Source organism: Alligator mississippiensis, chromosome 1 (genome assembly GCF_030867095.1).
Source record: "Alligator mississippiensis isolate rAllMis1 chromosome 1, rAllMis1, whole genome shotgun sequence".
Classification (NCBI taxonomy): Eukaryota; Metazoa; Chordata; order Crocodylia; family Alligatoridae; genus Alligator; species Alligator mississippiensis.
The window spans coordinates 315,955,341-315,980,573 of NC_081824.1; the positions used below are offsets into that span (position 1 = coordinate 315,955,341).

At 40.6% G+C, this 25,233-nt stretch overlaps 1 protein-coding gene across 2 annotated transcripts in view; it reads left to right on the plus strand.

Moving 5' to 3' along the window:
• KLHL15 (kelch like family member 15) overlaps window positions 1–24,995 on the plus strand; it is a 44,929-nt gene extending 19,934 nt beyond the window's left edge. For both annotated transcript variants that reach the window (XM_059720844.1, XM_006275105.4), the window contains one exon: window positions 18,082–24,995. In XM_059720844.1, coding sequence (XP_059576827.1) covers window positions 18,082–19,191 — 1,110 coding nt within the window. In that variant the 3' untranslated portion in view covers window positions 19,192–24,995. The remainder of the gene's footprint in view (window positions 1–18,081) is intronic.
• The last annotated feature ends 238 nt before the right edge of the window (window positions 24,996–25,233 follow it).

A 25,233-nucleotide genomic window follows, 5' to 3' on the forward strand; every position in this document is an offset into this window, starting at 1 on the left:
TGGTTTTCAGGAGTTGCATAGAGCCCAACTGAGAGAGAGCTGCAGGAGGAGGGGGCATTGTATCTGACTGTATTACGTTCTACAAGCAGGTGTGATGCTTCTGCTTTAGCTCTTCCAGGTTCAGCTCATGCAGTGCAGACAGACACACTGCCTCTGCTATGGCTTCATCTCAGGTGGTTTCTACCTCCCTCCTGAAAACCAAGGTAAGTGGGGCCATTTCACCCCACAGTGTAATTGCAGCATGCTGATTGAGAACAACTATTAGATGGTGAGAACTTGGGCACTACTAACGTGGGAACATTATGAATAGGCAATCTGAGTGAAAAGTTCAGCCTCTCATTAATTTTTCCTATTAATAATGCAAGACTTTATCAGTTACCATGTTTTTAGGATTGTTATAAATAAAATGGGTTAGTTGCACTAAACTTAGTTGACAGTGAAAAATGTTAAAATAAATAGGATGTAATTCATTTTGTGAATATGTATGTGTATTGCAATAAGGTATTAATATCCAATATGCATACAAGAGCATAATTATCTTTGAAATAAATATTCTGAGAATAGATGCATTGAGTTAATGCATGTTACAACTTTGAATGCAAAGTCTTTTAATTTTTTTGAGTAATATGTATGTAATAGCAGGAAAAGGATTATTCAAACAAAATACTACTGTCTCCATAGCAGAGATAATTATGTTTTATCTGGTAGTAATATCCCAAATTTAGATTAATTTGGAAGCTATCACTTAAAGCAATAATGTAAATTATCTCTTGCATATCTGCTCTCTAGCAAAACATTACTTTAACCCACTTGACTCCTGCAAGAGTCTTCTATTGCAGTTTGTTCTTAATGCTCCATTTTATTGTTGTTAAACGGTAAAATTTATTTATTTATTTATTTATTTATTTTTACATCTAGAGACTTTATAATACTTTGCAAAAATCTTTTTCTTTACAGTATTTCAGTTGCAGATGTTAACAATTATTACAAGACACCTAGCCCTTTATAGATACAGTGTGCCGCTCTTTGAAGTTGCTAAGTGGAGCATCTCACTTAGTAAAAATTACAGTCTCCCGCCCCCGCTTTGTTTTTAAGACTTAATTGCTTCTATCAGCTTTTCTTCCGTTCTTGCTTGCTTAGTCATCTGGACATCTATAGAAAATAATAGTGAGAGGCATGAGAAACCCAAAAATGTGAGAGCAGAGATTGGTGTAGGTTGAGAAGAAAGTGTCAACAAGTAGAGGGAAAATGTAGAAAGGTGACTGAAGAAGAAGAGAAGGATGACAGTCGGTCTGTTTCTTTGTTTTGCAAAAGAAGTAAAATTTTAAATAAGAAATGAGACACAACATTATATGGTGGATATGGCACTTCATAATGGATATGGGAAACTGGATTTAGATTTGGGAAACAAGGGTCTATTCCTGGCTTTGTCACTGATTTATTTGGATAAATCACTCGATTTACTTCCTCCGTTTCCGCTCCCAAACTGTCTGAAATATTTGGACTGTAAGGTCTTCAGGGCAGCATGCATGTTGTTTCAAGAAGTGGAAAAGGGGGGGCCCTCATCTCTGTTACTTTGCCCTGTATGCATAGTTGTACTAATTAACAGAGATAAGGTTTCAAGGGAAAGAATAAATACAAGATGAAAAGGTAAAGGAGACCTAAGGCAGGGGTGTCAAACGTATGGCACACGGGATGTATCTGACCTGTGTTTCATTTGGCCTCTGGGGCTCCCAGAGGTGAGTGGCAGCAGGACCTGCTTCCAAATTTCCAGTGATGGAGCCCTGATGGGTGAGTGGTGAAGGGGTGAGTGACAGCTGCATTAACCACCTCCACTTGCCCTGTTGCTGGGCCCATATATGGCCTGGGCGACTCCCTGTGGTCTGGATCCAGCCCACAAGGAGCCCCACAGTTTGGATCTAGTCTGGGGGTGCAAGTGAGTTTGACTCCCCTGGTCTTAAAAAAAACAAAAAAACCCCCAAAAGGAATGTAGGTGAAACACAAAATGTATACATGGAATTGTGGCTGAAAAGTAAAGTAAAAGAAAACTGACCCAGGGGGGTGGCAAACATTTAACTTACTTAGTAATTGCTGTATCTATTTTGTGTTGTTTTATTTCTTTGGACTATGTCCCATAGTTCTCTAGGTCTTAGAGAAAGAAAGGGTGGTATAATACTGTGAATTGAACCATGCGACATATGCCTGGAAGGCTCAGTGCACCCATCCCCTGCTATTACAGGCAACTGTGGCATATAACAGTTCTCATAAACTGGTCAAACTGTCCAAAAAATTATATCTTTTTTGCTCTCACTACTCCTATTTTATGATCACTGTTACAACTAGAATCTCGTCAGGGTGGGGCTGCTTGCATTTCATAGATTTAATACATTTTTAGGGTTGGAAGGGACTTCAGTAGATCATCAAGTCTGACCCCCTGCCCTGGGCAGGAAAGAGTGCTGGGGTCAGATGACCCCAGCCAGGTGTTTGCTGAGTCTCCTTTTAAAGACCTCCAAGGTAGGGGAGAGCACCACCTCCCTTGGAAACCTGTTCCAGACTCTGGTAAAGAAGACTGTAAAGAAGTTCTTCCTAATGTCCAGTCTAAATCTGCTCTCTGTCAGTTTGTGGCCCTTGTTTCTAGTAACTCCATAGGGTGCCTTGGTTAGCAGAGTATCTCCTATACCTTGCTGCTCCCCCGACAAATTTGTAGACGGCTATCAGATCCCATCTCAGCCTTCTCTTATGGAGGCTGAAAAGTTCCAGGTCCCACAATATCTCCTCGTAGGACCTTCTTGCAGGTCCCTAACCATATGAGTAGCCCTTCTATGAACCCACTCAAGGCTATCCACATCCTTCTTGAAGTGCGGTGTCCAAAACTGGATGCAGTACTCCAGCTGCGGCCTTACCAGTGTCGTATAGAGGGGAATTATAACCTCCTGAGACCTGTTTGTGATGTACCTGGTAATGCATGATAGTGTGTGGTTAGCTTTTTTGACCACTTTGTCACATTGTCGACTCAGGTTCATCTCTGAGTCAACTATGACCCCAAGATCCCTTTCTGCTGCTGTACTGCTTAGAGTCATTTCCCAATCTGTATGTGTGTTCGTGATTCTTTCTCCCCAGGTGCAGTACTCTACACTTACCTTTGGAGGCTCTGACTCAGTGAGATACGTTGATAAAAACTTTAACCTTGCTAGGGATACCCATCTTGGGCAAATTGAGTAGAGGCCATACACAAACTAATTTCTAGGTCCTCTAGGGTTTGGGAAGGGGGTGGATATGAGGTAGACAGCTTCATCTGAGAAATTGCTCTCTTTCTAAAAACAAAGAAAAGATTTTGTTAAACTTAATCTCAGATCCTTAGATCAGTTGCTCAAGGTCCCCTCCATGTTCTGTATAGGACTCTAGGCTGTACAGATGAATGCTACAAGGTAGAAATCAGCTGTAGTTATAAGGGAAATGAAATGTTAAAAGAGTATTGACAATTTTGATGCGAGTCTAGATGGCTGGGATTAGATTGTATCAGACCAAACAAGAAAATGATAATCAACTTCTGAAGGAAGCAAATTCATTTTGCTTCTGAGTGGAAATGTGAAAGATTCTGTAGGCAAACTGGTAAAACATTCATTGAGTCTAATTCAGTGGTGCTCAACCTTCCAGGGCCGTGGGCTGGACAGATGGCTTAGGATCAGTCTGCAGGCCTGATCTAGCTTGGGGGTGGTGCTCAGGGTCAGTCCATGGGTATAATTGTATATACTGGTTTGGCCCCACATGCTGGATCTAGCTGTGGCACAGCCCCATGCACGGGGCTATGTCATCTGGCCCACAGGGCCTCCCACGGGTCTAGGACAGTGACAGCGTTAATTGCCATGGTTGGGAATGCTCCAACAATTAACACTGCCAGCACTTTCTCGAGACAAGATTTCTGGACTTGTGGGGAGCCATATGGGCCAGATGACATGGGTCTGCAGGCAGGATTTGGTCTGTGGGCCAGAGACTGAACATTACCGGTCTGTGTTGATAGAGATGCTAGTTGGATGGGGTTTTGAAAACTCTATGGAAAGGTTAGTGGGTGAGCTTTGGTTGCAACTACAACCTAGTACAATGGACAAACATGAAAATACATGAATAGGTGGATTGGCCTAATCAGAGTTGCTGAACAGCTGGGTTTCAATCAACAACTTGCAAAACAGGTTACAAAAGTCAGTATGATAGCAGATGATCCTAGAGGTTGTAGTCTTGAATACTGTTAAGTTTACTTAAGCAGTACCTTGCATAACTCTTGTGACTTCATCTGTGATGCAAGTACTTAAATGGCAAACGCTACTTTTTGGAAGTTGATTCTAGTATGGAAGGCTAATGCCACTAGTGCTAAGAGCATAAATTTAGTAACAATGTACAAAACATTCATGTGTGTGGAATGGAGTCATGGAAGAGAGAGAAAGTTAAACTGCATTTGGTGTGGATGTCTTCACTGGATGTTTAGATAAGTAAAACAGAGACTAAAGAAAATGAAGATCCTGGGAGAAGTTGTAACTACCAACAGTTGTACAAATGTTACAAGAAGGTGAATTTACCTTAAGTATACTTTGAGGGTGCCAGATTACAGGGTCCCCCAATAAGCCTGGTTTTGGCAGCTGTAAGGCAAAGGTGGGGCCTTTTCTACACATTCAGGACTGAACGTTAGTCATGACTAACCTGTGTCACTTACGCACCTGATAAAGATTCAAGAAAAGGATTGGTTAAGACTCTTACTGGAAGGTTGTTCCAGGACACCACCCCCCCCTTCCTCTCTCATTATAGACAGCATCTTCTAATTACCACCCTTAATTTATTCATAGCCAACTCCAGCTGATGAGGTTATAGCAGGAGTTGGCAACATGGCCCAGAAGCCTGCTGAGCTGGAGCACTTCACCTCTGCTTGTGCTGGGGCTGGGCAGTGAGAAGCTTCACTAGGGCTGCTGGAGACTGCATCCACATTCATAAGACGTAGGGTTGGAAGGGACCTTGTAGATCTTCTGGTCCGACCCCCTGCCATGGGCAGGAGAGAAAACTGGGCTCAAATGACTCCAGCCAGGTAAATGTCGAGCCTCCTCTTGAAGACCCCCAGGGTAGGAGCCATCACCACTTCCCTTGGAAGTTGGTTCCAGATCCTAGCCGCCCTGACTGTGAAATAGTGCCTTCTAATGTCTAGTCTAAACCTACTCTCTAGCAACTTATGGCCGCTATTCCTTGTTACTCTGGGAGGCGCTCGGGGGAACAAGGTCTCTCCCAAACCCCGCAGGTCCCACCTAGTAAGTTTTATAGATGGCCACCAGGTCCCCCCTTGATTCTTCTCTTGCAAAGGCTGAACAGGTTAAGGTCCCGTAGCCTTTCTTTGTAGGGTCTGCCCTGCTGTCCCCAGATCATGTGAGTGGCCCTCCTCTGGACCCTCTCAATGCTGGCCACATCCCCCCTGAAGTGCGGAGCCCAGAACTGGACGCAATACTCCAGCTGCAGCCTGACCAGTGTCGCATAGAGGGGGAGGATCACTTCCTTGGACCTGCTCGTTATGCACCTGTAGATGCACGACACGGTATGGTTAGTTCTACTGACCGTGTTCTCGCATTGTCAGCCCACGTTCATCTTGGAGTCAATAACAACTCCAAGATCTTTCTGCCACCGTGCTTTCAAGAAGGGAGTTCCCCAGCCAATAGATATACTGCTGGTTCCTACTGCCCAAGTGCAGCACCCTGCATTTGTCAGTATTGAATCCCATCCTATTTTCATTTTGCCCACTCCTGCAACCTGTCCAGGTCCTGCTGTAATCTGTCTTTCTAGCGTGCCCACCTCACCCCAAATCTTGGTGTTGTCTGCAAATTTAAACAGGCTGCTCTTCACCCCGTCGTCCAAGTCGCTAATAAAGAAATTGAACAGTGCGGGCCCAAGGACCGAGCCATGGGGGACTTCACTGCCCACTTCCCTCCAGGTCGAAAATGACCCGTCCACCACCACTCTCTGAGTATGACCTCTCAGCCAATTTGCAATTCATCTGACTGTGTGGCATCAGTGCCATAGTCACCTAGCTTTTTAATGAGCATTGTTACTGCTCCCTCTCTGCCCCTTATGCTTTCCCTCTGCCTCCCAATGTTCATATTATTGTGACATCAGGATCATAACCAAGTCCAGAATTTGGCCTGAAATGCACAGAACCAAACTTCCTTACAGTTGCACTTAGGTATTTGAATGTGGACTTTTTATTCAGAAATTACTTCTAGTAAACCTCTCTAGGAAATATACCTAGAGACAAATTTGACACAGTTATGATTTTATCTCTTAGGTATGTGGGCATATAATCTCTGTGTCTTGAAGAATCCAGAAAGTGATTGTATTGAATAGGTTGTAAATTCAAAAATTAACAAACTACAACCTTGTGGTGTATTTCCATGTACATAAATTCCCTACCATGATCTTTGCAATGGCTACATTGCAGAAAACCCCATAGATATAAAATTGCGAAAGATCTGTTGGGCCGTCCATTTTGAGCATTTGTATTATATCAGTTTTCTTGGCTGAAGGAATAAAGCTTACAATAAATTATGGGAATACTAAATTTGTGGGTGGCTTTTGGTTGTCAGGGGATCCAGGTTCATTTCTGCCTCAGTCACAGGTTTGCTGTGTGTCCTTAGATGAGTTTCTTTGTGTAAAATGGTAAAAGATAATCTCTGAACTCATGAGAGAGAGGATTATACATAAGCATTATTGCTTACATGTCATGGAAATATTCTAACGAAAACCCAAAAGACAAGCAAATTAGATTCCTCAGTCATTTGGGGTTGAAAAGGTGATGGGAAGTATATACCCCTTCCCTCAGTCATAAAGTTGTTACTGTTTGCATGCAAGATGAGAAAGGGAGAGGATTATTTTGAAGATTAAGTAATTACATTTAATGCTGAATCTATTTCAAATCAGATTTTTTAATATGCTGAATATAGGTATACAAATGTTATAGGTATACAGATGTTTGGCACTGAATAAGTTGGGTACTTCAGCAGCAATCTCGTCATGAGGTGTAGAAAGCTGTTTCCACAATAAAAAGCAAGAGAGGCAATCCTGTCACCCAGAAATATAGCAACAGATATTTCCGCATTTGTTTTCAGCAGAGGCACTAGAGAGTCATGTTTATGTAAAAGGCATGTTTCTGTTGCGGTCAGTTTCATTGCTGTTCCTCATTTTTTTAGGTTGTAGAATTGTTTTGGTAAGGGAAGAATAATGAAGGTGATAAACTCACCTACAAGAGACAAGATTTGTGTTTCCTATTTAAAAGTCATAGTAGAAATTATTGCTTCCTGAGTCCTGCCTTTTTGGGTTTTGGGTCAGACTTGCTGTTGCTGGTTAAGGAAATAAATATCACTTTAGAACTTGTGCTCGGTTCTTTTAAAATATTGATTTAAAATAGTGCTGTTTGAAAATCAGGAATCGCCTGTACCTACTGAACATGAAATGCAATATGGGAAAAAATTTTTGTGTGTTAGGACAATGATTCGAAACTATTTATTTTGGAAAGCAGTTTTTTTGCTGAGCATTGTGATGGTTCAGGGTATTGAGGTTCCAGATGGAAAGAATGGGATACAAACTTACTATGGCAATTCACAAGAAAGGGAATAGGAAGAGGATTTGGGAAACTTGCTTTTTGTAATACTATCTGGGAGAAGGAGGAGGCTGTCCTTTATATTTCTGTTGCATCTGTGGAAAAGGGAAACAAGGTTTAGTGTATTGATTGGGTAGCTCTGTGGTGCAGGAGTGGTGAGCGAGATGTCCTTGTGCTCCCCTAGGTAAAATTCTCAAGGTTTGCTAAGGTGAATGGGCTCATATCTCCCAAGATCCATAAGCTCATGTATAACTTAATTTTGTGTGCATGTTAGAACCTTACTGAATTGGGAGATTTATATAATGTTGCTTTCCTTTTTTGAATGGTTTAAAACAATATTTAAAAAATCAGCTTTCTGTATTGATCATTTTTTCCTTTAAGGCACTGCCTAGATCAGTAATTCTCAACTGGGGTGCCACATGCTCCTTTTGAGGGTACTGTGGGATGGTATGGAATATTAACATTGTTAGGTATGGAAACCCCTGCACAGTTTTCAAGATAAACCCATGGAGAAGGCAGGTCAGAGTGGCACTTTAGAGACTAATTAATTTAGAAATCCATAAGCTTTCTTCATCAGATGCAGAGATTTAAAGTAGGAATCTATAGCATCAAGACCATTCTGACCTGCTGTAGTCTTTCTGAGTTCTTCGCAATGGAAGAATTGCTTTAATCTGTCAGTAGTCAAAAAGAAGAATTACTCTAATATATCTGTAGTCAAAAAGGAATGAAATTTAGGTTTTGAAATGGGTGTCACTAAAATCAGACAAATTATAGAGGGGTGCCTTGAGTAGAAACAAACTGAGGACTGCTGGCCTAGATGCACGTTCTTCTGAAAGTCTGTCCTCATAGTCTCCTCTTCTCTATAGTGTGCATATGACCAACTCTATAAACTTTTTATCAGTTTTTTTCTTTTTTGATCATATCTTTCAGTCCATAGGTGCCTATATTAGAGGGTTTCTCTCTTCCTGTTTGTATTTCCAATACTCATACTTTTCTCTCAAAATGTGATGGGTTCATTTGGTTTAGAAAGCATAATCATGACATAAAGCATCATGCGTGACTGCTACCTCACTACTGCTGCATCGGGCATGTGGGGGCTTCCCCCTCCTCTCCTGCTGCATGTCACATTGGTGCTTTGATTCTACCTGCAGCTTCCTGGAGTTGCTAAAGTGCCTTGGGTTGCAGGCTATCCCAGCAATGTAGGCTGTGCCCCACTTCTCTGCCTCCCACCCGCTTCTGCAGCCAAAGCAATGAGGGAGTGTGAGAACAGCATGTGACAGAGTCCGAGGGCCACAAGTTAACCCCTCATATGTGGTGTGGTGGACTGCTAGTTGAATAGCTCTGATCTTACACCATCCATCTAAAACAGTGGTAAGCAAGCTTTTCCAGCTGCAGGCAGAATAACACCTGGGTCAGAGGTGGACAGTCAGGTGCTAGGACCCTGCTGCTGCTACCACTTGTCTAACTGGTCTCAGCTATTGTTTATCCCCATGGTAGCCTGGGGGGGGAGGGTGCCTTCTGCCACTGAAGCCCCATATTCATCGAGTGGATACTACCCACCCATAGGATGCCCACCCTGAAATAAAATGTTCTTATAGTGATAGCCACATTTTATTATATTAGTTGTACAAGATACTTGTATAACTTTCCCGTATAAGTGATATATAAAATATGATCAAAATCAAGAAATAATAAGAGTTAGACAAGAAATAGTAAGAGGTGGAAAGGTTCTTGAAGAGTTATAAATTGTTGCAGTATTTTTTTTCTAGCTACCTTAATTTCTGCTGATCTTTGTATCATTGTGGTTGTATCTAATCTGACACACTGGCTGCATCCAGACGAGCATGGACATTTGGTTCCCCAGGGACAACTAGCACTAGTGCAACTTATGCCGCTGCTAGCTGTCCCCGGGGGGAACGCCTGTGCCACGTGCACTCTGATGGCTGACAGGTTACTCTGGGTGGGGTAAGAGAGGCTGGGGCCAGCACTGGGCTGGCTGCAGCAGCCTTACCTGGGGCCCTGGGGTCCTCCTGGGGCTCTAACAGCAGTTATCCTGGCACTCGGAGCCTTGCTGGCAGCCGCAGTACCACTCCTTCTGGCCAGGCTCCGGTTTTGAGCGGCGCATGCTGCCCCCTCCCAATGTGCTGCTCTGCTTTTTTTTTTTGTGCAGGTTTTTTTCCACAACACAGCTGAACATACAGTATGTAGCACTGCACCCATGTCTGTGGCATCACATACTGCATGGCCACACTAGTCTGGACACAACCACTGTTTTTTAAATATCGTAATAGTAAGTAATGTTGATACTGTTGTTTTCACTTCTCTTCAAATCTCCATGGTAGGAAACAACCCTAAACACACGTAACTGGGTTTTTATGAAAAAGTACTAATAAAATGCATTGGTTCTTAGACCCAGGATTAAGGAAGGAGATGGTATCTTTGCCCTGATCCTATTGTCTGATGTATTGGATGTCATAAGAGGAACAGTAAAAAAACTAACAAGCAGGATTCTGTATTCTGGACCAGAAATACCCCTTTTCTTTCTCCATTTCCCAGTAGATTTGGGGTTTTCTTGGTTCAAGTGAAGGAGTTAGGTATTGTATTCTTTTTTTCCATCTGATGTTTTCTTCCACTGTTTGGCAGGTATTTCAATCTCATAGATTAAAACTTAAATTTTAAACTGTTCAGAGTAAAAACTTACTTTCTCAAATTAGGTTTCACCATCATGTTATCTTGATGCAACTTTGCTAATACACCAGTCATCTGTAGTCTTCAAGAAAAACCTGAAGACAAAACCTGAATTTCTAGAGTAAAGGAGCAGAATGGTATCTTTTTAAGCTTTTGCTTTTAATTTTGTAGAAATCAACCCCAGTTTGGGGAGACTTTATTCAAGCATTAGTCTAACCAGTTTTAATTATAAAATTAATGTTAATGTGTATTAAATATATAACAATTTTCTTGAAAGATATACTGTGACATGGGTAATTAAATATTGATGCCGTGTCTTAAAATTACTGATAATGGCTAGTTCACATTATGCATAAATTACCTGAAAACGTACTTTAAAAAAAATTAAACATAGTACTGAGAGAATGTGTGAATAATGCAGGGAAATAGCTCGCGTTTCTTTGCCCTTTTCACCTTCTTTTAAGTAGTAAAGGTTGCTTGATGTCAAAATACTTGTTTTGAGAAATTGCTTCGTTCTTTGAAGTTCCTTTGGTATAAATTTTAGGCGTGCCATATTCTTTTGTACAAGCTTGTATCATTTTTCTGGAAGTGGTATAGCTTTTACATACTTGATTTTTGCCTATATTTGAGCTTTTGTAAAACTTCATATTTATGTGTAGGTGGTAGAGGATTTGTAGTGTTTTAGGTAGGATGAGCTTGAATCCAAGTTATAGCGTTTTGTTTTATTAAAATATAAGTTTTATAACCTGTGCATTCTGTACTTCCCTAGTCACAAGCTTTTTGGATGTGTTCTTCAAGAATAATTACTACAGAAATAATCTTGTGTTATATATTTTCTTTGTCTTTTGTAGCATTCATCTCTTGGGTTTGCATTTGTAAGTTTAATTTTTTTCCATTATGGGCACAACATTCATATTCAGTGGCTTTTTATCTGTGTATTTTGAGTAAGTGCATATATAAAATAACATATATGGTTGTGGTAAAGGATTCCATTAGCCTGAAACAGCCACTTAGTTCACCTGTGGCTTCACCATTCCTATGTAGGTTATCCTAAATGTGTGCTGGCAGTCTTTGTTGCATTATAGTCCATCTTACGCACACTGTATAAATCACTGAAAAATAATTTTGAAGAGATTTCAAGAATTTGGGGGGGGTGTATTTTAATTTTATTTTTAAATTCAAGGCATTTGAGAAAGTGTCTTTATACCAAAAAAATTACGACTTTAAAATACAAGCCTTGCAGGTGCTTTGTCCATCATTGGGAAACTGGGATTCTCCCCTTTTTCACAGTATACATTTCTGACTTTTTTATTTATTTATTTTTTTACTCTAAAATTTTTCTGTGGCTTAGGAGTGTTCTTAGTTTTAGCAAACATTAAATTTGGGTGGGAAAAGAGAATGTTCGTTGTCATCGCATTGACTTCTGAATTTGTTTTAAACTGCTTGGAAATTGGGATAGAAATAGGTGTGTGTAGACAAGGGGATCAAAGGTGCAATTTATCACGTATATGTCATCATCATGGGAATATGTGTATGCTATATATCCATGTTTTGCTATAGGCCGAGATGGTACTTCCTGCTATATTTGAGATTTAATGCTTTTCGTTAGATGCTCATTTAGGCTGAAATTTTCTGTGCCGGATGTCTGCCTCCAGCTAACTGTTTAGTATGTTTCAGCAGCAGTAGTTTAGCTGTTTTCAATAAGGAGGTTAGATAAAAGTTCCCTTAGGTTGCTCATGTTAAAAATGTGTGTTGCACCTCCTATACCTTAGAGAACAGAGACTTGAAATTTGGTGAAGAAGTTACGTCAGTACAAGCATGCACCTTCTGCTCTTGCAGGTGAATCCACCCGCAATTTGCCTCTGAAAACGATTTGCATATACCGGTAATTAATAGAGGCTTGTTAGAGGCTGGCAACATTTTTCTGCAAAGACTGTATACAGTGAGCATGTTTCATTCTTGCATAGCTCCTTTATGCTGAGTGGACTGGGCATGGATTGTCTCCACAGAATAACAGAGCATGGCTCACTCCACAGCTGCCAGATACTCAGGGACTGAGCGAGGCTTTCCCTGCAGTTGCCCTTCTCAAAAAATGAAGATCTCACTGTGGTGTCAGGCATTAGCACAGAGAACAAGACAAATGTCTGTTTGTAGCTCTTGGTGTTCTTCCTGCTTGTGTCCAGACAGGCAGAGGAGTGGAGAGGAAGCAGCCTGACTTGCCCAAATACAGTGGAGAGAGGACAGGGAAGGTGAGAGGGACACAGATAGTTTTGGAGGGACAGGGTAAAATGGGGACAGAAAGTCTGTAGTCAGTTGATTGATTTTCTTTCTTTTTCCAAACTGAGGAATTCTGTTTTACTATTCATGCCATGTCATCAAATTGCTTCAAAATTCACTGGCAAAAATGATACCTACTATTAATATCAGTTGGCTAGGAACAGATGTGCCTTTGAAGGGCTTTGAATTCAGAACACTTCAGTGCCATACAGATATACCTGCCTTTTTACTGAACTACTTCAAACCCTGGATCAGAAGTGCTCTTTAGCCAGGGAGTGTCATAGGTCCATATTGTCCTGCAGGGTGGGGAGTAGGGAGAAGTGGGACAGACTGCCAATGAGCGCTCCCCTGTGTACTGAGCTGTCCTCAAGACCTTCTAGAAGTTCCTGAGGACAGTAGAGTGCACAGAAAAGTATACACTGACCTATGGGATGAGCACCGTGGAATACCGGAGGATAGATTGATTAACCTCTCATCCTCTCCCAGAGTCTACGGACATTTCAGGAAGTGCTGCAAAAGGAAGCACTTCAAAGATGTTCCTCATCAGGGGTGTGCAGTCAGTAGATTTGCTGTTTGGAGACCTTCCCACAGCACGTCCATCCAGAGCCTTTCTTTGTTGGCCCAAGTGATACTTATGGTTCTGTTTGAAGGTTTCAGCCCAGATGATGACCCGTGGGAAGCTGAAAGGGAAGTTTGGAAGATCTTGGCTTTATGCCCACTTTATGGAAATGGGCGACTCCTCCATTGCTTGCTCCTGTGGCCTTATGGCTGAGGGCAAGCAAAACTCAGGGACATCCGAACCCCAAGCCTCCGGGCTTGGTCCTGCACATAGGATGCCTGCCAAAGGATTTGGAAACATTTAAAGCCCCAGGTAGGGTGGAGGATGTTTGCTGGTAGTAGGGCCACTTTATGGTTCTTGACTAACTCATGGATTTGGAATGGATTTGACTGATTTGGCTTGGAACATGAAAAATTCTCTTAAAAAAACAAGTTTGCATTTAAAAAATCATAAAAGTTTATCTATGAAAAATTACATTAGAAGAATATTAGTGATGCAAAGTCAAAATTTGCATCTAAATGTTGGAAATGTAAATTTAACCTGGTAATCCCTCCTCCCTCTCAAAAATTGGCATATTATTATTGACTGCCTCAAAATGCATATGGAAAAGGAAGGGGCATAAATTGGATAGAATTACACAGACAACCTAAAGTGTGAAATTTCTAGAGCGTGGACATTTATCTTTACACATCCGTCTGTCTGTCTCTCTTTTCTGTATAGTATATAGTATTGTGTGTGTATGAATAGAAATACTTAGCTTATAGCTCTTTTAAACCATACATCTGAAAGTGTTTTATAAAGACACACAACAGATAAGTGTTACAGATAAGTGTGTGCATGTTTATGTCTGTGCAAAGTATTCGTATGGACTTGTTACATTGACACCTGTGACTTATGTCCATATAATCAATTGAACAGGGATTTCCAAAAGTGGTGTACTGGTATTTTACAAGATTCCCGTGGGTGAAGAGATAAATGCTCTCTTCCCCTATCCAGTACCCTGCACCTGCTCCAGCAATTCTGCAAGTACCTGTGGCTGTTCCTCTCCAAAATTTGCTGTAGGCCCCCTCCCACAACCCCCTCCCAGCACCGCTGCTGCCCACCCAGAGTGCAGCCCAGCCCAGCCCCGTGCTGGGAAGAGACTAGTACAGCACCTGGCCCCAGCCAGCCCCACCCCGCGCACAGATCCTGGGGCACCCCCAGTGCCCTCCTGGGGTACACATAGTGGCGGGAGCTGCCCCCCCATCCCTGCACCCCCTGGACAAGCTGCGGCTCTGTCCCATGTCCCATCCTGCCCCAGCTGGGCAGTTCCAGCCCCAGCCCCACCCTTCCTCATCACAGGGGTCTCGATCTGCCTCCCCACACCCGTTCTCTTCCCCCTCCTTTCCACCACAACAGACTTACTAGCCAGGCACTGATTTTCAAGCTGCCGGGCTGCATATTGGAAATTGGATCGATATCAGCCAATATGTCTCCTTAAAAATCGGCTATCGGTATTGGGCTGAAAAATCTCATATTGGTGCACCTCTACTGCTTACCAAACTCTTCCCTGCCCCCTAGGCAGCCAGTGTGCCAGTTTTGCCATCTGTCCCAGCAGGACACTGCTGAGCGTGAGGTGGGCAGATGCATAGTTGCAGTCCAGCTTATCCCCTCCACTCTTCCCCTCCACACTGTCTGCCTCCTCCTGAACCTGGTTTATGCCTCAGGAGCAGGCCTCCACTGTTGAGACAACATGTGAGACCCCACAGAAGCAAGCAACCATCCCCAGGACACCTCTCACTAGCCCTGAGCCAATGGAAAGCAGAACACAACAGAGTGAGGTCCTGTCCCTGCCACCCTTAAATGGCACCAGCTGGATCAGTGATTCTCAACTTTTTTTAGCCTTAGAGGCCCCCTCCACATCATTTCTGAATTTAGGTCAATCTTGGTGATTTTCAGCTGGAGCGCTGCAAAATTCAGAAAAGTTATGGTGGTGTTATTTTTAGCAGTACGTCTCAGCACTGATATGATTTTCTTTGGCAGGGGAATGGAATATATTATATGTTATAAAAGTGTGTGTGTGTACACGTGCACCTTTTTAGGTGTAGGAGTGGTGTGTGTGGTCAGTTCTAATCCAGAAGAAAGGTGTGCCCAAGGTATCAAAAGTTTGGTAAACACTGACCTACAGGCTGGCTGGGGGTTGGAATTTTTCCCTTCGTGCCAGCATTTCCTATCTATTTTGCAAGGCAGAGAGATGAGTAATAGAAAGCTAATGGAACGTGAGCGTAAGCACAGTTTGGTTTTGGAATAAATGCCCACAATGTCCTCAAGGTATAAGAATGTTTGCTTCCAAATTCCTTTTCATGTAACATGCACCAATAGTGACACAGGTTTTCTGTCTTTCTGATGAGACTGGAAATACAGCACTGCTTGGTAGTACCTATAACCATTATAGATATATATATATGAGACAATGGAAGCTGAGAACCAGGAGGGTGAGGTGGTACATTCTGCTGCCCTCTTCTCTCCCCCCCCCCCCCCCCCCCCCTTGCTGTGCAGTATATACACAATGAGCTGAGCTCACTGGCATATCAACGCCATCTCTTCCCCAGGCTCAGACTCTAAGCTCACTAGCAGATCAGTGCAGGCTCTGGCTGGAGCCTTTGCTTTCTTGCAGCTCCAGAGCCCAGAAAGTGTGGACTGCTGTTGTTTGTCTTCTCCTCCTCTGCACCCCCCACCATTGAATTCAGCAGCGAAGGAAAAGAGGCATCAGTGCTCACCCCCTGGACCCCAGAGCTGTGTGAAGGAGAGCTCACTGGTATCCAGGATCGTGGCAAGAGAGGCATGGCCGCACCCCCCTTGGACTGTCGCATACACAGGACATCTTTACATGTGCTCCGGGGTGAAGGGAGGGAGCTTTATTTAGATCAGCTCCAAGAGCCGCTTTAATTAAAGTGCCTGTAGTCTCGCATGTATTCGGTGTCCCATGTTTTAAAATGATGGCGAGAGCACCTTAACTAAAGCTTGTTCAATGAGCTTTAGTTAAAACGCCTCTGCCCCCATTTTGAAGCATAGGGAAACGCTGAATATATATGATGCAGAGGTTGCTAGAACATGTTAATTAGTACACTCCAGCAGACTCAATTAATTGAGCAGATGTCTGGCACATGTATTGGTGCCTGGTGAGCTCAGATCCTGGATCCATGCAAGCTGCAAACTATTCCCTATGTTAGAAGTGGACTGACTATTTTTAGAAGAGTGGAGCACCCACAGTTCCACTTAAAGATGCTCAGATTTTTTTAAAGTAATTTGATTTTATTTAGGTGTGCAAGTGATGGGCTTTAAGACCATACCTGAAAAAGGATTTGAGTGCTAAATGTTAGGCGAGTGATCTTTGGAATGAAATCCAGACCCCAGTGCTAGGCACCTAGGCTCCATTCAGGAACTCTAGCTTTGGGGAGCTACTTAGAACTAGCTAATAGGAAATGGTGAGGTCAAGGTTGTGTCTAACATTTCTCCAGTCCCTAGAGCTTAACCTCTACACTCAAGGTCACAGGAAGGCGCTTTAGTCCGTTTGGGATCCAGAGCCTAGAACTCAAGGCTGGCGCCCACTTTTATAAGAGTCCAGTGCGTAGAACAGTTGTCCAGGATCTGAGATTTGTTTAGTTCCTGCCGAGTCTAAGGAGGTTCAAAACCACATCTCCCACCTCACAGGGGAATGCCCTAATCACCTGTTGGCTGATTAGGATGTTGGTGCTCTCTGACCCTCCTGTTAAAATTTGCAGCAGAGTTCAAGATTCATAGTCAAAGCACAAAAGGTGACATACCGATTCAAAGTTGGTGGTTAGGCCACTTCCTGGAAGGTGGGGGAGGGAAATCCTGGGTCTGTGCTCCAAGGTTTGTTTTGGGCTCTACTGTATTATTTATTAAATAGTTATTAGATTAAAAACTACAAAAGTGGGAATCCTGGGAGTAGGGACCAGTTTCATGACTCCTATTATCCATTGACTTCTTAACAGGAAGTACAGAATCAGCCCTTGTAGCATAGACCCAAATCCAAGACTCTTCCCTTCCAGGTGTGTGCCATAACAACTAGGGTGAGCAGGCCACATCCTTCTGGTGTTTGCCCTTTTTGGTTCCTCAGATTTTGAATTCTTTGTTCTACTACAGCACATCTTCAACAGGAAATGGGGAAGAGTACCCTAGCTTGGTGCTTAGGGTACTCTACTTTGGAGGCGGGAGATGTAATTTAAACCTCCAGGGGCTAGGAGAGGACCTGGGAACTTGGGTCCTCTGTGTGAGTAAGCTCACTTTTAGGCTATTAGGACTGTTCTTTTCCAGCCATGCATTAGAAGTAGCCTCAATTTATTGTAGGGAGACCAATATCACTTGTGTGCGACTATTCTTGAAGCACATCTATCAGATAGGGCCTCTCACAGCATTTAGGTGGAGAAATGCCTAGTTTCTGGACCCTAATTGGGTTTGGATGGAGGATGGGCACCAAACTACTTAGACTGGGGTTGTGGTCAGACTCCAAACAGAAAACTGAGAAATAAGCATTTTCAAATCAAAGAGGGAGGTACTTCTTCAGCTCAGACACGTCTAGGTTAGACTCCAGTGATTGGGGAGTTCTTGGATCGCAATTTTGGATACAGATTTTGCTTCCTGCATCCTGCTTTAGTTATATAAGCCCTCTGTTGGATCTGTTGTGTAGGTACTAAGTTTGGAAATGTTAGTTGGGATGTTAGCAGGAAAAAAGATGTTGCCTCTGCAAACATTTTATGTATGTGGTTAAACTTTATAAAGTGTTCTAGTACTTGAATGCAATTGTTCTCAAGGTTTACCTGAATAAAATTATGCATTATAATGTGTTATTCATTTAGTCATTAGATTGCTCTACCTGTTGTATATTTGTGGTCAACATTTTAATATTTTTTAAATGTATCCTTAGGTAAAAACATCAGAATTTTATCGATACTCCCGGCAGCTGCGACACGAGGTTGACCAAGCCATGAATTACTTTCATAATGCTCACCAACAGCCCTTGATGGAAATGAAATCCAACAGAATTCGTTCTGCCAAACCGCAGACTGCAGTATTTAGAGGAATGATAGGACACAGTATGGTAAACAGCAAAATTCTTCTCTTGCACAAACCAAGGGTCTGGTGGGAGCTAGAAGGTCCTCAAGTACCTTTGCGACCAGACTGTCTTGCTATTGTCAATAACTTCGTGTTCTTGTTAGGCGGGGAAGAACTGGGGCCCGATGGTGAGTTTCATGCTTCATCCAAAGTATTTAGATATGACCCAAGACAAAATTCTTGGTTGCGAATGGCAGACATGTCTGTTCCACGTTCAGAGTTTGCTGTTGGCGTTATTGGGAGATACATTTATGCAGTGGCTGGGCGAACGAGGGATGAAACATTTTATTCAACTGAGCGGTATGATATCACTGAAGACAAGTGGGAATTTGTGGATCCCTATCCAGTCAATAAATACGGACATGAAGGAACTGTGCTGACTAACAAATTGTACATCACCGGTGGAATTACATCATCTTCAACTTCTAAACAAGTGTGTGTTTTTGACCCAAGTAAGGAAGGGACGGTGGAACAGCGAACAAGGAGAACTCAAGTAGTCACTAACTGTTGGGAGAACAAATGCAAAATGAATTATGCAAGGTGCTTTCACAAAATGATTTCCTATAACGGTAAGCTCTATGTCTTTGGTGGTGTCTGTGTGATCCTGAGGGCCTCCTTCGAGTCTCAGGGGTGTCCCTCTACAGAGGTTTATGACCCAGACACTGATCAGTGGACTATTTTGGCTTCTATGCCAATTGGTCGGAGTGGTCATGGTGTAGCTGTTTTGGACAAACAGATAATGGTTCTTGGAGGCCTCTGTTACAATGGTCATTACAGTGATTCAATTCTCACCTTTGATCCAGAGGAAAATAAATGGAAAGAAGATGAATACCCCCGGATGCCCTGCAAGCTGGATGGCTTACAAGTATGCAGCTTGCACTTTCCTGAATATGTACTGGAGCATGTTAGACGTTGCAGCTAAAACAAAGCAAAAAAGCCCAATACAAAAATTATTCTTTATTTGACAGGGAATTGAAGCAGATTTATATCTTTTGAAGACATTCGTTTGTAAACATCTATTAAGTGCATAGAGAAATGGGATATACAGGGAAAGCATCTACCACATGGATTAGAAATGCTAATAACTGGTGTGGTATTGTGAAAGGTTTGTTTTTTAAACCTACATCATTAGTTTATGTAGGGGGAAAGGAGAAAAATGTATTTTTCAATGTGCTTACTTTTTCTTCCTCTTTCTTTGTGGCCTTTTATGCCCATGCAATAAGTTCGTTCTGTTTGATGGCCATCACAGAATCATGCTTCTGGAACCAATTGACTAGTGAGCCATTTATGGGAAGGGGGACAGGGAGAGGATAGATATTGTGCGTTTTTATTTTCTTATTTTATTAAGTGTCAAAATAGGATACAGCAGCCTTACAAAGGAAAGACTTAACTTAAAAAGGAGTGAAAATACTCTCATTTTGTTCATGTAAGCTGTCTTTAACCATTTTCCCGCCATTTGACTGTTTGCAGCCCAGTTAGACTATAATTTTTTCCTCCATAAATACATTTAAAAATGGTCTTAACCTTTTTGCATGGCTTTTTCTGGTTTTGTGTAGCAGTACCAGTAAGTCTGTCAAAATGCAAATGATACACTTTTCTACTAAATTGAAAATGAAACACTTTTTTTTTTATACTTAAAACACTCTTTCTATGCTGCCTTCTATCGTCTGCATTGTGTTTGTTGGTGCGTAAAATATATACACACACGCATACACTTTTAAGATCTATATATAATGCATCTTTTTATGTGCAGGTAGGATATTATATTTTAACTAGTGCACAGATTCAGCCATATCTGGTGAATTTTAGATATAGTAGTATCCTTTAATGAATTAAATATTGACAAAATTCTTAAATTACTGGAGGCCTCGTTTGGTATCAAAGTAGCTTATCTTTAGTATATACTAAGTGATTCAGTCACATATAAAATCTTTATAATAATGATGCATAATGAGCTGTTAACAATTTGACATTTTATAGGTTATTTTTTAAAAATAAATGTCTTACTCAAGTTTCAGTCCTTCGATTTTGAACATTGCCCATTTTTAATAGAAATCAGAGATGCGTTAGTAAGCATGAACAATCCTTCATTAATGTCCAGTTATTTTCAGAACTGAATATAGTATAATTTGTTCTTAACAATGGCATTGCTTGTAATGGTATTGAAGCAACAAAATCTTTTTTTCTTTTTGGCCCCAATTGTCCACTGACATGAGCTATCTTGTTTTTAAAACATAGAGTTTGGTAATTGGACACCATCTACCATTTCTGATCCTTTTTACAAGCCAATCTACAAAACTGTAGATGCTGACTTTATCTCCCCTGAATTGAGATTCGTGATTCAGAGGAGCTTGAGTAACTGCAGCACGTTGCAGCACTTTTTTAACTTGTTTGATTTTTGCTGACAGATGGGTGAGAATATCCACAAATATAAACATGGTTAAAAAGTTCAAATCCTAAATTATCTGCACTGGTGTGAAATAAGCATCTCTTAGAATCAAGAGGAAAAATATTGGCCCTGAGAAGTTCAAGGCTAACATCAACCTCAGATATACAGATGCAAACTGCTGAGATAAAACACCTGCGTAACTTGTGAAGTATTATGTTTGTGTGCTTCATGTAAGCAGTAGATTTTACAAGATAGTGAGTATAATGGTTGAGAATTAATTTTTATTTTAGCATCTCCCAACCAGAAGTCACTGTAGAAAAGGAATGTACAGTACTCAGGGAGTTCAAAGCAATGCACTTACAAGGGACCAAATACACCCCAAATTTACTGTGGTAAAATGCAACTAGTTTTATTTGGCTAGACTAAATTAGAAATGGCTAATGGAAATAAACCTATTTTGTGATGGGTACTATGCTTACCTTTAATGTTATCTTTTGTTTCCTTGTAATAATATTTTTTCCAAGCTTTCAGTTTAAGATATGTGAGGATATGGAGATATACATGGCAAATTTGCAGATTTTACTTTATTTTTTTAATTTGCACTGATTCTACAAAATAGAATTATTTCTATAGTATTTCATTGAAAGAGAGAGGATACACAACTATAGTTGCAATGTTAAAAGTTGTCTAAGCCAACCTTTGGCTGGACCAAATGTTGACATCCAGTCTTCCAATATAGACTAAGGCCTACAGTTAAATGTAAATATCTGCTTTTTGTTATCCAGTATTTCCCAGTTTCCAAAATGTGAGTTGTAATTTGTTCTTCTCAAAAATATTATTTTTTTGGCGTATATCAAAGCTCCCATCTTTCCATGAAATTTATGCAGAGGGCGCCGTGCTTGGGTATAAAGGTCCACTGGTATCAGTAGGGCTCTAAGCTTGTATGCAGGTGCCTACCTTCATCTAACTGAAGAATCGAGGCTCAAGAAATGTTATCTCATATTTTCCCCCGGTTCTTGCTCCTGCTATAAGTAGGCCATTTCCTAATGTGTTAAATATATTAAGTAGCAAAGAATAATTCTGCTTCCTAGTTAGGTTTGTCATGAATCCCTTAATGTATAGTCCCTTTATGAATAATATGGCTGACTTGACCCTGTTCATCTTGGGGTGATCTGGGGAATTGGTGTGGTTCTAGAAATTTGGTCTTTTGTGAGTCCAGTATATTAGAATAAAGAGAAATGGCCAAGATTGTTGAATGGATATATAGGGTTATGTTCCTGAGTCTGTGTTTAAGCACTTGCTTAAGTAGCCAGATCCTGTAGAGTCCTGAGAAGCCATCAGTACCCACTAGAGTTGAAAGGGAATTCACTTTTGAAAACCAGAGCATATATGTAGGTGATGTGTTTTAATTAAATCTAGGCTTAATTTGAGGCACCAGATTTTGAAAATTCTGCTCAAGGCTAGTAAAACTAATCCTGTAAAATCCTAACTTTGAACTACCTTGGCTTCAGCTTCACTGAAATTGTCTCAACTAAGGTGCTGGCTGTAACTATTTGAGCATTAGGAATGACTGGAACTGCTAGATTTCAGAATGGATGGGATATGTAAGACTGTTATGTTGTATTTTACCATGCTTATTATTTCAAACATCGAATATGTAATTAACTCGCTTTTTTTTTTTTTAATTATGTAGCTTTTGAAAAGGATTTATTTTTATTACATTATGGTATAGCTCGGAGAGAAGTTTTCTTTTCCCAGTGAAACATTCTGTTAATTACTGTTAGTACTTCTGCTCCAAATAACCTAATCAGTTAAAAAAATAAATAAAAAAAATTAGGGCTGGCTAATCAAAAATTCTGTCCCCCTATCAAGATCTTTTGAGTCTGGTTATTAATTTATTGTAGGTTTTGTACCATTTCAATGCCTTTAGTTCTGTAGGCAACAGGTAAGTCTTACCCTTGGTTAGTAAATCTGTTCGTTTTATCTTTACCCTTGCCCCCACATTTTGATTTGCAGTACCAAGAAAGTGTGATTGCACGTAATACTACTTTTGAAACCCAGCACATAACCTGCTTGCTGTCTAAAGCAAACGTAATGCCTCTGTGTTTAAAAATAAAGGCCACTGTGAGTAAAAGGCCAACCTATGTATTTCTCAATTAATTCACAGTCTCCATGTCTAAGGTGTGTAATTTGTCCTCCTGATTCTATGGGGGAGTCCTGTTCCCTTGAATGCTGAGTACTCCAGGAATTTCATCTAGAGCTCTGGATGATCGGTACCTTGCCAATTCAGGTTTTGTGGAACAGATTTACAGAAGCAGCTCAGTTTCCATTTTAGGTGTCAAAGTGGCCAAAGTTTCAGCCTTTGGTCATTACTGTCACATGCAGGAAGGGGGCAATATTTGATATAGCAGAAGGAGGCAGCTATCATTTAGAAAGCACTGTTAGCATGTGGCAATTTAAAATTCAGTCTTGCAGCCTATTTCCTTATGCTTGATGCTGTTAGAACACTTGGGAGGTTGGCTTTCTGTGATCTTACAGCAGTCAATTTCTAACCTTGGGTAGTTTCTAACCTTAATGCTGTCTGTGGGGCCTAATGTGTTCAGTTACTTTTCATCCTTCACCAAAAGCAAAAGATAAAATTAAGCAAAAATACATTAATTTAAAAATAGAAATCAAATATGTATATCCATCTCACTTATGACTATGACTACTACTTCACACAGTGAGGGTGTGGGGGTTCCAGCTATTCTTCTTAAAACAGGAAATCTTACCTTCATTTTGTGAATGAGGAAAATTATAAATTTTAAGTAACATTTTAATTTACAGAAATATTCTGTCTTTATTGAGAGATTCTCTCCCCTCTTTCCCTTCTCCTTACCTCCCAACAAAACAAAAGTAGTAAAATTGGCCCCAAGTTCCATGAACACTTACTTAATTTTACATATGAGAGTAATCCCACAGATGTAAAATGAAGAGGTATGTTAACCGTTTAAAAGAAGGCATATATTCACATGTAAAATTAAATCTATTCTGAAGTGTTTACAAGATTGGAACCTTAAAAAAAACAAAAAACTTTCCTTTTCCTCTTCCTCCTCTCTCCTTTTTCATTTATATCCACCACAGTACTTTGTGAAGCATGTTACATCATGATGTAACACTTCCTCAAGGGGTGTGAAAACAACTTAAAAAAAACCAAATAGAAAGATATCTGCTATTTAAAAAAAAGAAGCTAACCAGTATTTTAGAACTAACCATTTGAGATTTTAATGATGTTTGTAAGACAATCTGACAATGTTCAAAATAAACACTAATGACTACTTTTGCCTCGGTATGTTATTTTTCAGGAGTTGTTAGTAACTTAATTTCAGTTAGTATAAGAGGTTAAATGCTGTGTTTGAATAAAAATAAAGGAACAACATTCATGGAATCTATAATCTTGGCAAATGTAGTAGATGGCAGTAAAGTAGATTTATTAAGCATAGTTTTCCTGGACACTCCCTTTCCCCAAATTTCAGTTTGTTTATATGCTCTTTCAATATTTTTAATGATAAAATTCAAATAGCTTTTGTTTGTAATTGAGTTGGTAGCTAGGGGTAAACCACTTTCTGTTTCCAGTGATACTCTTAAATACTGCTCTGGTAAAAATTGGTTTGGAAAAAGCCTAGAAAATTAAATGTAACATAACATTGCAATAGCAGAGGTGCTTGGGGTGGGGTGAAAAAAAGCTAAGGTAGGGTAGGCTTTTTATTTCCTCTGGGAACTCCCCTAATATTAATTTAAGCTATCAGAACAAGTGAAGGGAAGAGCAAACCAGCCTTCTGAAATCTTTTTGCCCCTATATAGTACACTATTTCAAAGATCATTTTAAAAACATTTTTTTTTTTCTGGTGCGTTGAAGAATGTAGTTCCACTACATTCTCGAATTTTCAGTGTACTGTATCAGATGGTTGTAATGTTTTCAAAACAAATGTCTCCAGGAAGGTAACGGTAACTTTTATTTTCTAACTATGCCACGTGTACTGTAGCAATTGGAAGTTCTTTGCCTATTATATATAGAGAGAGAGACAGGAGAGAGAGAGAGAGAGAGATCTTTGTGTACATTTTGGATTGTCTAATAACCACCCAAGGACTGCTATAAAAATCTTAGAATAATTTAAGTTTAGCCTTTTATAAATGTTTTACAAAAGCCTTTGTTTTTGGCAGAAAATAACTTTCCTCAGCTATGGATATATGTTTAGACATGCCTATGTGCTCCATCGTGTTTTTTTTTTTAACGGGGAAAAATGTATAAAGTGTGTATAAAGAAAAGTGTAAATAAAATATTTTTAATCTTTAAACACATCCCTGCGTTATCTGTCATATCTAAGGTCAATATCCTTAGAGGCTTTTTCACAGGACAAAATGGGTCCACTTGGATAAGTAGTACTTTAAAAATATGAACACCCTCTGTTCTTGATGCTGCCATTAGTAATAGCCAGAGCAGCTTCAACAAGACAAGTTGCACATGTTTGCCTATTTTATAGGCTTTGATCTTTTGCCATATTTTACAGTTGTGTCCTTCAAAAACATTTTCTT